The 16,128-nt window shown below is 34.7% G+C and overlaps 1 protein-coding gene across 2 annotated transcripts in view; it reads left to right on the top strand.

Moving 5' to 3' along the window:
• The window catches only part of NEGR1 (neuronal growth regulator 1), a 771,677-nt gene that overhangs the window by 601,066 nt on the left and 154,483 nt on the right, over positions 1-16,128 (top strand). For both annotated transcript variants that reach the window (XM_039838594.1, XM_039838595.1), the window contains exon 6: positions 7,923-8,074. In XM_039838594.1, the coding sequence (XP_039694528.1) occupies positions 7,923-8,074 (152 nt within the window). The remainder of the gene's footprint in view (positions 1-7,922; positions 8,075-16,128) is intronic.

The raw sequence follows: 16,128 nt of genomic DNA, 5'->3' as shown, positions 1-16,128 counted from the left end.
CTGTTTGCCTGTGTGGCTGTGAATCTTGCCATTCTACCTTCTCACAATAAAGACTGTCGCCATCTTGAAATATTGCAGTTCTAAACTGTGACATGATCTTTGTCGTTCAGGCCTCTTCATAGGTTGACCCATTTGCTTATAAGCCCCTTCCACACACACATGCACACATGCCTGTGCCTGGCTATCTTTGGCTGGCTTCCTTCCACTCGTCCTTAAGTCTCAACTGAGATGTCGTCTTTTCCAGCAAAACTACCCTGAGCCTTTTTTACTATTAAAGGGAGCTCTCCAGATGTATTCACATGAACCCACCTCTATCAAAGCACTTATTAAACTATACTCAACTTTTCTACTTGCCTGTTATTCCTACTAAACTATAATCTACCCAAGAGCAAGGATCCTGCCCTGTTCACCATTGTGTTCCCAGCTTCTAACATGGTGTTTGGAATACATTCTGTTGTAAGAATGAGTCGCATAGTCTTTTAATAATGATAAAGTAGAGCCACTCTTATTTTAATATACTTTCAAATTAATAAAGAATATTATTATAAATGCATCCTGTCACCTTAGGTTGTGGGACACTGTAAACCCTATATATGATTACAGAAATGAAGCTGGTTTCTGTTACTCAACTCTGACTTCCCAGGATTTCTTTTTTGTGAATGTGGTCTTTGCAAAACGGTTGTGTTGGTATACTGTGGGATGAAATTTGACATTAAAATCATGAGCACATTGATATTAGAAAAGCAGTTCAAGCAGAGGGGAGAAATCTAGTCATAGGCCAGGTTGTCAGGGATACAAGACTTCATGCAGTCAGGAGAGGATTGACACCTGCACTGTAGCCTTTGTTTATTTGATGTAGGGTTAAAAGGCAATATCTTCCTCATATGAATCAAACTGTCACAAGTAAGGCAGCCCAGAGGTCTCTAATCTAAAATTATTAATATCATTAAAATTGATAAAGTAAACAAGACATACATTTTAAATAACCTATTATAGTCTAAATCATGAAAGTGTCCTAATATATTATAATAACATTAATTTATTCAAATGTGCAGCTAAAGATAGATACTCCTTGGGGCTAAGACAGTGATGCATGAGATTCTTCAGTCTGTTCCTAAGAATAAATGATATCATATTGTTTTTGAGCCTTGAGTACCAAGCAACATGGTAAACCACTAGGTTGCTATAGCAGCATGTTCACATAAATTTTCATTTCTCTCTAGTTTCTTACTCCTTTTAACTTTTTTTTTTGATCTACCCTGCACATCTGTGAAAAGCTTGGATGAGGTTGATAATGCACATGTAATTGATACTGAGTTTGGCACATCTTAAAATCATGATGGCATGATCTTTTCAGTCACTCTTCTATCTTTTCTTTAAAAATAATTTCCTGTATGCTCAATATTTAATATTTTGCTGCCATCTGAGAGGAAATGTATCTGTTCTAAGAAACAGACCCTATCATTGAACAATAATAATAACATCCATCATATATCTAGTGCCTATTTTATTTGATATATATGTTCGTAGACATTATATTTTATTTTTTAAGAAATTTCTTACATCGATACTTTGAGATTGACTTTATTTTTCCCATTTCACAGATAAAAAAACTAAAAATTATAAAAATGTGTAATTTATTTAGTCAAACATGCAACAATTACTTACTGTGTATCAATTATTAAGTACCTGGCACTATGCTACATGCTTGCATAACCAGGAGGGACTTTGGCCTAATAATTACACTCTCATGGTGAATATAGACAGTAATCAAAAATCACACTAATATGTGAAAACTTAACAACCAAAGTAGTGTGACAAAGAGAAGTATTCAAAGTTATGATGCCAATTTGACCAAGTAAGAGATAACACAATAACTCTATAGCATCACTAACACTTCATGTTTAGAAACAATTTTGGACTTACCTAAAAATAATGCATTCTTGCCACTTGTCTAGGCTGTATTTTTCTTCTATTCTTGTCACATTATGTGTATACACTATGTGAAGAGATTTATTACCGCCCAAATATTTAGTGAACTTAGGAGAAGAAAACAAACAATAATCGATGCTAAAGTTTGTGTATTGGGGCGATAGTTTGAGGAGGGAGGGAGGCGAAAACTCACTTCATGCTTGTCATTTGAGTTCTGTAAATAGACTGAAAGGGTGACTCCTTTGAGGCTGAAGATAGATGCTGTAAGAGACTGCACCGAAGGACATAACTAGACCCAAATAGATAATTAAGAGTCCAGAGAAATCTCAAGATAGCTAGCTGAACTGAACCCTAAATTTTTCTTTGACTTTTTTACCTCATTAGATTTGCCCCATGGATGGACTTGGCTTTCCATGGCATGGATGCCACACACCACTCTATTTAGCTTTGTTTGTTTTATTCACTGGTTTCAACCACCAATGATTTCTTACTTGTCTCTCCAAAGTCAAATACAATATTCTGGTTTCTGCTTGGTGATATGAATACTAATAGCTATTTTGGTAGGATATTAATAGTAATATTAATATGGTTTTGAATTTTGGTTCTGCTGTTTATCAGATGATGGAAAATAAATTAATCTTTCTAAAGTTTTTCTCATCTGTAAAATGGGAATAATAATGCTTACCTCCTATAGTTGTTATAAAGATTGATATACATTTGAAAATGCTTAAACATTTTCTGAATATCAGTTTCCTACACTCTTAACACCAACCATTTTTTGTTCATTGAAATGTTTTAAAATTAGATTACTTCAGTCATGAATATGTTGAGAACAGCTAATCTTTGCACATACAAAAAGCATTCCTGCTCACATTGAAAAGATTAGAAATATAGCTTTGATTCAGAACCAAAATATATGTAAGCTAGAACTCTATCATTGAGAAAAGCATTATGACCTGTATGCCATCTCAACATCATCTTCAGATTTCAGGTGGAGATAAGGTCCTTTAGATAGTAGCTATGTCATATTTGTGCTTTTTTGGCAAGAGAGGAGCAGAGTTCTAAATCAGTGCCTCAAGCATAGGAGGCATATGATTAACATTTCATGACCAAATAAAATTTCATTTCCATTAACTATGTCAGAGTTCTACCATCACCCTTGACTTTTTCTATATCTTTTTTTTTTTTTGGTTAGATCTTTTAGTTCATACCACCTCTTGGAACTCCATGAGCCTGAAGTCCATTGCTAGAAGTTACATTTCTTTTCTTTGTGTACAAATAATTCTTATGATTGAAGAACTTCCTTCTTTACTCTACTCTTTTATCTATGCTATGCTAACACCCAAAGATCAATTAATAAGACCATATTAATCTTATCCAATTATATAACATGATATGTTGTTATTATATTTCCTTGTAACTCTACTCTGATGAAGGGTCTATCATCATTTGAGAGCATCTCTCCGACTCCTATTCCAAGTTATTTTAACATTGTAAATGTTGTCTGATAGTCTCATATATGTTTTCTCTATCAGTAATGAAGTCTTTCTGTGACTATTTTCACCTGAGTTTGTTTTTCTAGAAATATTTATTGTTACTCTTGATAAGAAAAAGCATAATGAAAAAAAGTCCCAAAATGTGTAGTGAGGCTGGATTTATAAATATACAATGAATGTGGTCTAGTGTAGCTGCTCCATTTATTTTTGCAATCTTAATCAGTGCCAATGGCTGGGTGTTCAGTTTTGCAGTTATGTTGCTGTGGGCTCTCCTGGCTGTCTTAGATAGGTATTGCCTGAGAGAGGTTATGATTGTAAAGTCTGTAAACATTTCAAGAGTCAGAAAAATAAGTATTACTAGTTATTAGTATGCCTTCCATGTGCTACTTCTGACTGGCACTTGAAAATATGAGACTATTCTAACTCAGAAATGGTTAGTTAGGCTGTGTTACTTATGAGTTGGCAACATCTGCTAGCAAAGCAAACAGCCTGCAGTTTATAGATATGTGGCAGTAGCAAAAGACAGAAAGAAGAGTGAGGGCAATGGTCTTCAGTATGTGTTTTAGTCCATTTGGGCTGCTATAACAAAAACCAGAAGATATTTATCACACAGCTCTGGAAGCTGGAAGTCCAAGGTCAAGGTGTCAGCATAGTTTGGTGAGGGTCCTCTTCTGGGTCGTAGATTTCTCATTATATCTTTACATTGCCGAAGGAGCGAGAGATCCCTCTAAAGCCTCTGATAAGGCACAAATCCCATTCATGAGGGTTCTACCTTCATGAGTTTAAGCACCTCTCAAAGACTCCACCAACTAATACCATCGCCTTTGGTGATTAAGATTTCAACATATGAATCTGGGAGGACACAAACATTCATATCATAGTGGTATGGGAACGAACTCCTATTAGTGGCAGAGGGTAGAGGACAACAGTTATAGAAGAATCTTATAACCACAAGGTCAACTGAATGGTAAAAATGCAAAAAAATTAAAACGATCACACATTTCTAAGAAAGTACTGTATGCTGCTGATCTACTGCCGAGGAAAGGAACCATACTTAACCCCTAGCTCAACAAAATTAGTTTCTCTCTTCAGGGGAAAGGACTATAAGAAAACACCTCCCATTCTATAATCTAAGTCAATACAAGAATGATTCCCTTAGAACTTAAAAGAGTTAAGTGTTAGAGAAAAGAAAGAAAGAACTTCAAATAAAACAGTATTCTAAATTTAGTTCTCTGGTTTTATTGAAAGATGTATTGTAAACTATTGCTTGAGTTGTCACTTTTAGATTTCACATCACTGATGGAAGGAAGTCTGGTTTCATGCAAGTCTGAAATGATATAAAAAATCTATAAGGCCAGGATCTTCTGTAAATACGCCCATATGTGCATGGTTGAAACTGATCAAGGATTTTCTTTAACACAGAATAACAATTCACTTTGCCAAATATATTTTTTACTGATAAAAAGGAATAATTCCCTTTACAGAAAATAAAATTTTATCCAACCATATTGGAATAAATCTATTTCATAAAGAAAAATGTATCGTCAGTTAAAGAGCTCTTTTATTATTTGTTTTTAATCAAGGAGTGAAATGATGTCAGGGCCATACTGACAGGACTTCTAGGTATGGCTCAGATTTCTATATCCAATAACTAACAGTAGATGTGTTCATGTTAACAGGTCCTTGTTGTGCCTAAATCACCCTCTGTTATAAATGCTTGTTTATACGTCTGATTCTTATCTTTGGCTTTGACCATTGAAGGGCCTACAAAACTCTTCAGAAATCATGTGTTGCCCAGCCTAGTCCCTAATCACCTAGTGCAGAACTCATCTTTGAATCAATTTAATGACTATTTTCACAATTGGTATAGCTGAGAAAGTCCCTCATTCCCCCAGAATACCTGTAGGAAAATCACAGAAGTACACCCTTAAGAGATAAACTCCATCTCAGAAGTCATTCTCCCTCAAAGGTCAGCTTTGCAAAGGCTGTCCCAGACATCTATCAGGCAAAAATAGGCTCTGAAATGGTGTTTGAGCCGTCAGCACTTCTGAAACTCCCAACTGTATAATAAAGGAAGCTTTGGATTCTCCCATAATCTCAGAGAGGTAACTTTCCCTAGAAGAAAGAAAATATCCCTAGGGAAGATATTTTTCTTTGTCTTTTTCTTTTTTTTTAAATTTTTTTGGCCATAGTCACCTGCCAGGCTGATCAGAGCAGCAGGGGGTGGAGCATTAAAGTGCCTCTCTGGTGAGGATGCACATAGCACTGCTGGCCAGAAGCCAAAAATGTACCTACACATACAGAGCATGGATAAGATATGTGATTTAGCAACATCTGTGGCTTTGCCTTTAGATACATTAAAGGGCAGAGAATTGGAAGCCAACTTAGAAGACAGCCATAAGGAACATAAGCAAACAGTTCCATTTAGTAACTGAATATATTCTCTTAAGATTTTCTACCTAGAGTCTAGCTAAATAAAGATCCTGACTATTTTTTTCTCAATTCTCTAGCACCCAAATAAATCTTGGTTTGATAGATGGGATTTAGTAGTCTACGGAGTTGCTGAGACCTCCAGAGAATGGAGAGTGATTTGAGCTATAATGCCTATGCTCTCAGGACAATCGAACTGATTTTTTTAATATACAACAAATATTAATTGGTTAAAAATAAAGTTATTAATGTGATGCAGAAAAATGTGCAATAATCATGGTGAGAATTTAGCATAAATTTTGATAGATTTGCAATATAAAACAGAGGAGTAAAACCTGCCATAGCCTTGATATTTCATGCCCTATTTTCTTGTGTCAGAATTGGAAATCATCAGACTTATTGCTCAGGTTGAAGTTTTTCAATATTTATTCAACTCAAAATTTTATTAATATGATTAAAGCTTGAGTTTTAGATAAGCCAAATTCAGCTATTACATGAAATATAAGTGATTCCCAGAATAATCAAACATGACTGCTTATTTTAATCTGCATTTAACAATAGTATATTTTATCTAAATTCAGATACAAGTCATATAACATAATGCAAAGGATTTCAACCTAAACTCTCAGGGAATGCAATTTATTAGCATCTTTGTAATTAAATACATATTTAGTACTAAAACTTGAACACATTAAAGAAGTAATGCTAACATGCCATTTAGGCTATGCGCTTAGATAGCCCATATTGTGATCAGCGCATCTTTTTCACAATAAACATAGGGGATAGTTAAGGAGAAGTTATCTGGTTGGCATCCTCATTATAGCAGCATTCATAATGAGAGAGTGAATTTCTTGAAGGAGCCACTAAAAAGGACTGACATCCCCTCCTGTGTTGTGGGGACATCACCCAGATTCCATTGACCTATGAAATATTTATTATGTACCTAGGATACCACTATTAAGTGCTATGTAGGATTCAAATATAAAATAAAATAAGTCCATATGGCTCTGCCTTTTGAAGAATTTAAGATAATTTAATTTATTTGAGTTTAAAAGACTTGTGTGCTTAAAAACTGCTAGAGAGAACGATTGAAGAATGTGGTGTTGGTTTCATAAATCCCACAACAATTTGGAGAGAAACACACAGAGAGGAAGAGAGGAGAATCGTTTAAGGCGCATTAGAGAAAGACAGATAGGATATAGGTCAGCCCTAAATGAGAAAGGAAGGATTTGATGGCAGAGAGAAAAGGAGATCATGACCACTGGATGTAGATTCAGGAAGAGTGGAGCAGGTGTGGGCATGGGGAGCACTGAAAACAGTAAAGCTATACCAGTCTATGTGGGAGTGAGAGCCTCTGTTGGTAAGTCTGTAAGGAGGTTATTGGGTCGTTAGGGTGGAATCAGGCAAAACTGAATCCCATATTAAGGCCCAGAAAGTTTAAAAGACTTTCCCAGACACATTCCTAAAACGTGGCAGAGATGAGACTCAGCCTTAAATACTATCCTTAATAATATATAGCTGCCTTTTTATAGATGAATCATCTAACAGCAAATCATCTGTCTAGATTGTACGTGGCAGCAGTAAAGTGCTGTTAACCCTGGACTCACTCAAAACCATCTTATCACAATTGTAGGGTTAACTTTCTTGGAAGTTATCTAGTAATATCATCTGAAGTGGCCTAGCTACTTACCTAGAAACCATCAGTTGGTGCTTTTAAGGGAATCTTTCTAAGGGAATTAACCATTTATTCATTCTTGACTTTAACAGGTGAGATGTCATTGCTCTGGTATGTTTAATTTTCTAAAACACAAAACAATGTATGAATAAGACACATAGATATCTGAGCTCATTTTGTTATATAGTGCAAATAATCCCACAGGAACAGTCTATAGCTGTTGTACAACCTCTTTTTTCCTCTATTAATGTAAGGAAAATATAACTGCACCGTTATCATGCTTTAACACAAGCGTGGTCAAAACTGTGGTTGCTATTACAACCCCATCTAAGAAAAAATCTCATGATATCCGCAATAAATATTTACCTAGAGTTTATTTTGTCTTCCAGGCTCTTCAATGGCCAACAAGGAATTATTATTCAAAATTTTAGCACAAGATCCATTCTCACTGTTACCAACGTGACACAGGAGCACTTCGGCAACTATACTTGTGTGGCTGCCAACAAGCTAGGCACAACCAATGCGAGTCTGCCTCTCAACCGTAAGTAACACAGTGTTGCCAGAATACTCCCATGGGCCTCTTGGCTCCTATCCATCAGTAGAGATAAAACGTAAGAATGGACTATGTTCATTTTAGGACTCGGCCTGATATTACGACACATTTCTTACACAGAAAAACTTGGCTTTAAAAGAGTATGGGTATTTGAAAATTTTATAATCTCTGTTGAAGTCTACATGTGCTTAGAAAAATATCTTAGAGTTGAGAAAAGGAAAAAAATGCGTAAATAATAGGATCCACTAAAAAATGTCTTTTGACTAAGACAGTTGGTTTGGTGAGATTTTGTTTGTTTTTTTGTTTGTTTTGTTTTTTAAAATGTGTTATCTTGAAAATTAGTTTGCGTTGAGTTTACTCTTGGTTGGTTTTATTTAGACACTCATCTTGGAATGGCAAGAATTTTACATGCCATAAATAAAATGAAATAGTAAATAAGTGATCATGTACAAAATATTTTACCCACATAGAGAATATTTTTACTCAAAACTGTGTTTTAAAATACAATTTAATGTTTTACTAAAATAGATACTACATTTCTAATGTACCTTAGTTCCTAAGGTCTAGAAGTGAAAAAGAAAACACAAGGATGAGTTGAGGGAAGAGCATCCTATTGTAATGTTTTTTCCTGAAATTCATTTTAGTGCTTTTCAGAGGCTGAATAACCAACAAATTGTTATAACCATTAAATAGTCCTAATTTTGAAATGGAGTGTTTCTTAAAATATTCAAAGAAAACTATAGAGAATGCACTCTTTTCAATTCCAGAGTTATCTGAATCATCCTTATCTCTTATAGTTAATATTTTTATAGTAGCATGACATGTATATTTACGTTATCCAGTCATCATAAGCTGTCTCTGAAAAATGCAAATATTTGTGTAGTCAATCACAGACATGGTCATTTCCATGTCTCAGAAATGAGGATGCAATATATAATGTTCCTTCTACTTAAAAATATACTATAATAACTTTTATGATCTGTGAACTTTGAATTACCATGATTTAGGAAATTCTGATGTTAAATAAAATATATCAGTTTGTTGTTAATAAAAAATAATCATTTGTAAATGATTTGTGATATATACACTTTTAAAACATCACCTTATTTGTTATTCCAGCTTAATGTTACTTAATATTTCTTAGTATCTCCACTGAAAGGAAAGCATTGCTTGCCATGCAATAGGCATAGTATAATATACTTGCTTGAGTTTCTTTCATAAGGATGATTTATTTAATGTAATTATGACTAATATAAACCATTAAAATATTATAGAGCAGTATAAATTCCAGTTTAATGTAAATATTGATACTTCTTAGGTATGCTATTAATATTTTAAATGGTTTGAATATTCGAGAAACTGAAAAAATAACTAAATTAAAAAGGCAAAGTAAAGAAACATTTAGGACTTAATAACACATTAAGTTTTTTCTATTAAAATTTTTAAGTCACATTCTGATATTCAAAACTGAAGTATTAATGAATATAACAAATTAGGAACAAATGTCCCTCATTTAAATGTTTATTTTACTCTGACAACATTAACACAATCATCTTGAAATAAGGCACTGCTCAAAAGGCTATTAAATGTGGTATCTCTATAATGGACTTCAATGATCTCTCTCTGCCACTGGATTCCTGTATGTAGAGGTGCTATGAAATACTAGTGCAGTTTGATTTATTTTTTCATAAAGAGGTAATATGCAAATATTATCTGTAATTACGAACATAGCCCTGGCAGTTTGAAGATATATCCGTGTATTCAGAATTCTTGGATGGCCTTATCATAAGATCTTATTGCACTAAGCCTTTCTATTGTATACAATAATTATTTTTATATATTTTTCATCTCTTCACCAAATTATGTTTGTTGAAAAGACAGGATCACATCTGATTATTTTATCTCCCATATCAGCAATATAGTGCCTGCTGTTTAATAGGCAGTCAGTAAATCTGATTAATGAATTAGTTAATCATTGAATAAATGAGTAAAAAGTTAACGAATAAATGAATGAATGAACTGGGTTTTAGCAGTAGAATATGCATTTGTAATTTCTAGATATATGAGATAATCCCACAAATAACACTTATTGTTAGCTTACTATGTACCAGATCCTACTTTAATCTCTTCATATAAATTTGTTCATTTAATTCTCATACAATCCAAAAAGATAAAATCTATAATTCCCCTCTTACAGATAGGAAACTAAGATAAAGACAGATTAAAATCTTGGCCAAAGTCAAATGGTTAATAAGTTAATAAGTAACAAAGCAAAAAAACATGAATCATGACAGTCTGGCTTCAGAACTCAAGTTTTAACTACTATATTTCACTCTTTCACTGTGAGCACAAGACATAATCAGTGGAGTAGACATAAGTTGTATTATTTCAACATACTCTTTGAAAGATAAACCTCTACATAAAATGTGTTTGTCCTTCTTGTGGTTTTAATAAACTTCAATAACTTAGGGTGCTATTTTTAATATGTAAAAACTTTTAAAATAAATGTTTAGATATAAACATGTATCAGATATCAAGTTTAAGTACATAAAAGATGAATGGGGTCAATGTTTGACTGAAAAGTTATACAAAAAATGAGACTCAGGGACATTTAAACACATTTTAATAAATTTCAAATCTCCTTGGAACGGTACAATTATCCAACATGGACATTGTGACTCTGTAAACTATGTATAGGGAAAGGCAGCTTTCCTAAAGTTCATACAATGCTAGCTGGCGAGAAAGCAATGTGTCCCTTCATAAGAACTCCTGTCATATCTTCACAAGGTCTATGAATGGGAGGATCTTCAACTTCTAAACCCATCCAAGACTAGAAGCCAATTCCAAGCTGATCTAATAATATTCCAGTTCTAGCCTGAGACCTGCTAAAGACTTTTTAAAATCTGTTACAGAAGATCAGCCCTTCCTATATTTAGGGGAATGTGTAAAGCTAACTTACTCATCTTCATATCCAGGAGAAAGGAAGTAGGGTCCAGAGTTTGCCCCTGTATACATGATGATATATGGAATGTGCCATGAATGATCAAATTTCCATGCTTTTATGATTTGTATTCCCGAATGATTAATATGCTCAAAGACAGGATAATCAAATACGTGAGCTACCTAGCATAGTGCTTTTATGTAGCACACACTCAAACTTGTTCATGACAGCATTTCAACAGAGCTATAGCCACTGGGCATTAGCTCTCCATCCATAATTACTTAGGATAAATCCTGAGACTATTCCAATCTACTTGCAGTTTGTATAACTTACAATTTCCAGATCAACAAGAAGACAAAAAGCAAGAAACTGTAATTTAAAGTGTTGCCATAACTAAGATTATCCAAAATGGAATGTTGTACTTTTTGTTGTGTTAGTGTGTGTTTATGTTTCACGTAAAGGGAGTCAAGCAAGTCTTGGTTAAAACCTCAGTTTTACCACATATCAGTTATGTGTGACTTTGAATAAAGTACCTAAATGCCAAAATCTCGGTTAATTTATTTATAAAATGAGGGCAGTGATCGCTCCCACCTACAGGATAAAAATTAAATGGGGGCAATTCATGTAAAGCACTTATCACTCAGCTTGGATCAAAGTAAACATTCAATAAATGTTAACCATTGTTATTATATCATATTCCCGAAGAGCATTCAGTTCAATTCATTTCAGAAAAATGTGTGTAGATATCTGAATTTATTTGATGATTGACTACTAGTACTTTTCTAAGGGATTAGATGGTAAACTCTCACTGGCAAGCCAGGGAGAAGGCATGCAAATTTGAAATAATGCCCCGAATCTAGCTCATAACTTAACCTCTTCCTTTGCTCAGTGCAGAACCAGAATTTGTGGCACTAATTTCAGATTAAATATGGTGTTTACAGTGTAGAAGTTTGGACATCTAGGAGATTCAAAGATTAAAGGCAGAACTAAAACAATTGTTCTATTCTGAGTCTCATATAAATCATTCAGTAGCAACATTTTTTCTCTAAATATTTATATTGACTGCCTACCATTTGCAAAGCACTGTGCTAGATATTGGAAAGAAAAGGATTAATAGAACCGGTACCCCATCCTCAAAGAGTTTCAGATGAATAGAGGAGGGGGACAAGAAAACAAGCAACTATAAATGCAGTATAATCAATGGTAACATACTAGGGCAGAGGAGAGGCTGTTAATTTAGTCTCAAGTGGCATGAAAGGAGGTCATATCACTATATAAATTATAACGAACATACAACTCAAATACCACTTTAGTCATCACTGTCTCATTTTGAGAAGCAGAACTCTGCAGAATTTATTCAACAATAATCATAAGCACAATGTATAATGGCACAAATGAGAAAATGATCAAGTCAGTCTCAATGACTCAAGACAAGCTGTAGAGGAGATGGCCTTGAACTAAACTATGGATGTAATTAGGTTGTGTCTGGGTAGAGAATGGTGATGAGAGAGAGAGAGAGCGAGAGAGCGAGAGAGCGAGAGAGCGAGAGAGCGAGAGAGAGAGAGAGAGAGAGAGAGAGACTCTAGTCTGGAATAAGTCTAACTTGGCAGTATAAAGCAATCCAATACGTTTAAAGACATGATAGTACTTTAATGTGATTAGAGTAAAAAGCCGAGATGAGAGTGGACAGGTTGGTAGAATTAGGACAGGAAAATGTGCAAATGAATTTGAACTTTGTCCTGGTTTTGAGAAGCCAAAAAGCAGGTTATAAACAGCTTTAGTTTCTGAAAGATGTTCTTAACCAATGTAGAGAGCTAAACCCAGCTTATTAGATTTATAATAATAAAGGCAAAAGAAGATAATTGCACAAAAAAAGTAGCAGAGATGAGAGATGATAGATAATTAGAAGAGAGGGGAATTATAGGAATCTATAGATAACTTCCAATGTTTAGTTTGGATGACATTAACCAGGACAGAACACATAAGGAAGATTAGCACTTACAGATTTGAGGAGAAAGTAGAGTTGAATGAAGAGAAATAGGTTCAATTTTAGACATATTCAGTTGGAAGCAATGTCTAGTAAGTAGCTGGATATTAAGTCCAGAATGGAGATATGATTTGAAAGTCATAACAATGAAGGTGGTAGTTTCAGTCACGAGAATGAATAATATTTCTCATAAAGGCCATGTAGAGTGAAAAGATGAGCAAGAAAAAATTACCGAAATGCAAGTAAAATCAGCATTGAGGAGTGGACAGTGGAAGAGAAGTATCCTATAGAAGCATTCTGATTTCATGCTGATGGAGATGCCACAGGAGGACCAGTGCCATGCATGCCACAGAAGGAGACCAGATCAAGAGAGAGGGTCAGGAGTGTCTGATGCTACCTCAGGTAGAGGAAGTCTGAAAATCAACCACTGTTTCTGACAATGGCAGTTATTGGTGATCTTTGCCAGACCGGTTTCTGTAGAAAACTGGAATTAGAAGGCACATTGCAAGGGATTAAGGTTAAATAAGTAGATGAGGAAGCAGAGACATGGGCAGTAAACTTTTCTTTCGATAGGCTGTGCTATGAAAGGAAGAACACAGACTGATGACCTGCCTCGATGTCTCAGCTGCTTATCTCATTTGGGGCTCATTTCTGATTAGTAGGCCCATTGGCTACGTGTTTATTAACAAGTCCTTGACTATGAAGATGCAGCAACCCCAGTCGTTGGTGAACTACACTTGCCATACTTCTTGCTTTTCTATAAGCCTCCCTCATTCTGTTTGCCTCTGTTTACAACTTTTCTCACATCTTTCTTGGATCCCAGAGAAACAAGAAAGGGCTTTGATTTAAGTCACCTTAAATGCCTTTGCCTCCCATGGCATGTAGCCCTTAGACTATAATTATAAGAGAAACTGTAACTTTAAGTACAGAAGTTAGTGATTTCATCAATATAATTACTTCAGGTAGACTGTATACTTTCTCAAATAAGGGTAAAGCAAACAGTATAGTGGAAAAACTATGGAAAAGCTAGTCTACATGAATCCCTCATCCTCTAGGTTATCTGTATTTATGAAATATGTCTGCATTCAAAAAGAGTGTGTGTGTATGTGCTTGTGTGTGTGTGTGTGTGTGTGTGTGTGTGTGTGTGAGAGAGAGAGAGAGAGAGAGAGTGAGAAAGAGAGAGAGAGAGAGAGAAAGAGAAACAGAGAGAGAGAGAGAGAGAGAGAATATTTTGCAATCACTGTAGATCAGCCTCAGGGTACAAGTACTTTAACAGAATTAATAATAGATGACAGGGTGCCAACTACTCAGGAAAAAAATATTCTTTAAGTAAAAGAAAATTGGGATTCATAATTATTTTGGATTGGATTATTATTTTCAACTGTGTTTTTTGCTTCCTGAACATGAGCAACTAAAAGAGATGATTCCTCTAAGTCTTCTCCTTAAAGAATGTGAACTGAATGGTCCCATCCTGCCATCTATGGGTTCAGTTCATCAAATGTACATCATCATTTGATCGGTAATTTAGTAACCAAAAAAAGTCATTGCTATAAGTAAAACATGTTATATATGCTTTGTTTCCCACTTTCACAAATGAACAGATATTTACTATAGAACACTTATTAAAAGACTCATAATCTAAAGGGAAATAAGGAAAGAGAATTAGTTAAGAAGGAAGAAATCTTAGCTACATAAACCAAGTGCTTAAAATTCACAATGCTTTAATTTAACAACCTTCTTCTGAGACCTATATATGAAAATATCTGGGACAACCCAAGTTTTAATATTAACAGTCTTTGCTTACCATCTCAAATAGATAACAATAATATTGCCACAATATATGGATGCCAACCCCCTTTTTAATGTGTTCCCAAAAGTGAGGTGTCAAATCTTTTGCTAGAATATAAGTCCTATTGCTGTAGAGACCTCTCCATTTCTTGAGTGAGTGTGTCTGTGTGTGTGTGCATGCGTGCAGTCACATTCATGTATTTATTCAAATAACAAAGAATTGCCTCAGAAATATAACACATAAAATATTCAAAGGACTCACCATAACTGCCTTTTCCCTGCCTTCACAACCCTGTGGAGACAATAATGAAGTTTCGATTTTAAATGCTTTATACAATCGGTGCTATTTAACTTTCTGGAAAATCTCCTCTCATGTTAAAGAATATTTATTCCCAGTCTACTTAATTTGATGGACACCTCCTCTTTAAGAGTGAAAAAAAATGTCAGTAGCTTATATCCAAAAGAAAAATGGAAGAAGCTATTGGAGAAAGTAAGAATGTGGGTAACATGACAGTTTTTTCCTGTTTAGATCTGACGGATGCAGGAGAATGTTATTTTTTGACTGATTTGTTGAATATGGAACCAGCTGTGCCCTTGCAAGTAATATTTCATTTCTCTGCTTGTTTCAAATGTCCCCACATGCCAGTAAGCAACTGTATGGGCTTTCTGTTATTTTTGACTATTATAATGAAGCTTGATTCCATGTGAAAGGTGATACCACAAATTTGAATGATTCATATTTTAGATTGAAATTGATCTCCCCTCTTGCAACTTAAAAGAGATGGAGTTTTCATTTTGGTTGAAAGAGGCAGTAATAAATTTAGACTTGATGATTGTTGAAGATAGCGTGCTGTGTGACGGAACTTGCTTTATCCTTACAGCTTTACAATGTTAATGGGATGCCTTTCATGGATGCTCTAGTAATAAATACTTAACAAAATTAGATCTTCAGTAGTAGGTAGATTTTGATATAGCTAAAATGGCCTATTGAATGGCTCTCTACTAAACAGAAATACATAGGCACTAACATAATCATCACACAAATAATGGATGCGCACAAATTTGCTGAAATAGAGTATAAGTAAAGCAAGAGGGTGTTTTTCCTCCCCAATCTTAAACCTAGAACCTGTGTGTATTCTCAAAAAACTAGACAAAAAATGGTCATTCGATGCCATTCGTGAGAAATGATACCCAACAGGATGGAGTCAGAATAACTGTTGAAACCTCTGGTGCCCTAGGCTCATCAAATTGCCACAGGTAAGAACCAAGTATGAAGGCTAATAGAGCTTTAGTTAACTATATCAACTGACATAACTTTAGAGCTAT

Source organism: Pteropus medius, unplaced genomic scaffold (genome assembly GCF_902729225.1).
Source record: "Pteropus medius unplaced genomic scaffold, Ma_sr-lr_union100, whole genome shotgun sequence".
Taxonomy (NCBI): domain Eukaryota; kingdom Metazoa; phylum Chordata; class Mammalia; order Chiroptera; family Pteropodidae; genus Pteropus; species Pteropus medius.
This window is presented reverse-complemented; position numbering and strand designations above follow the sequence as displayed.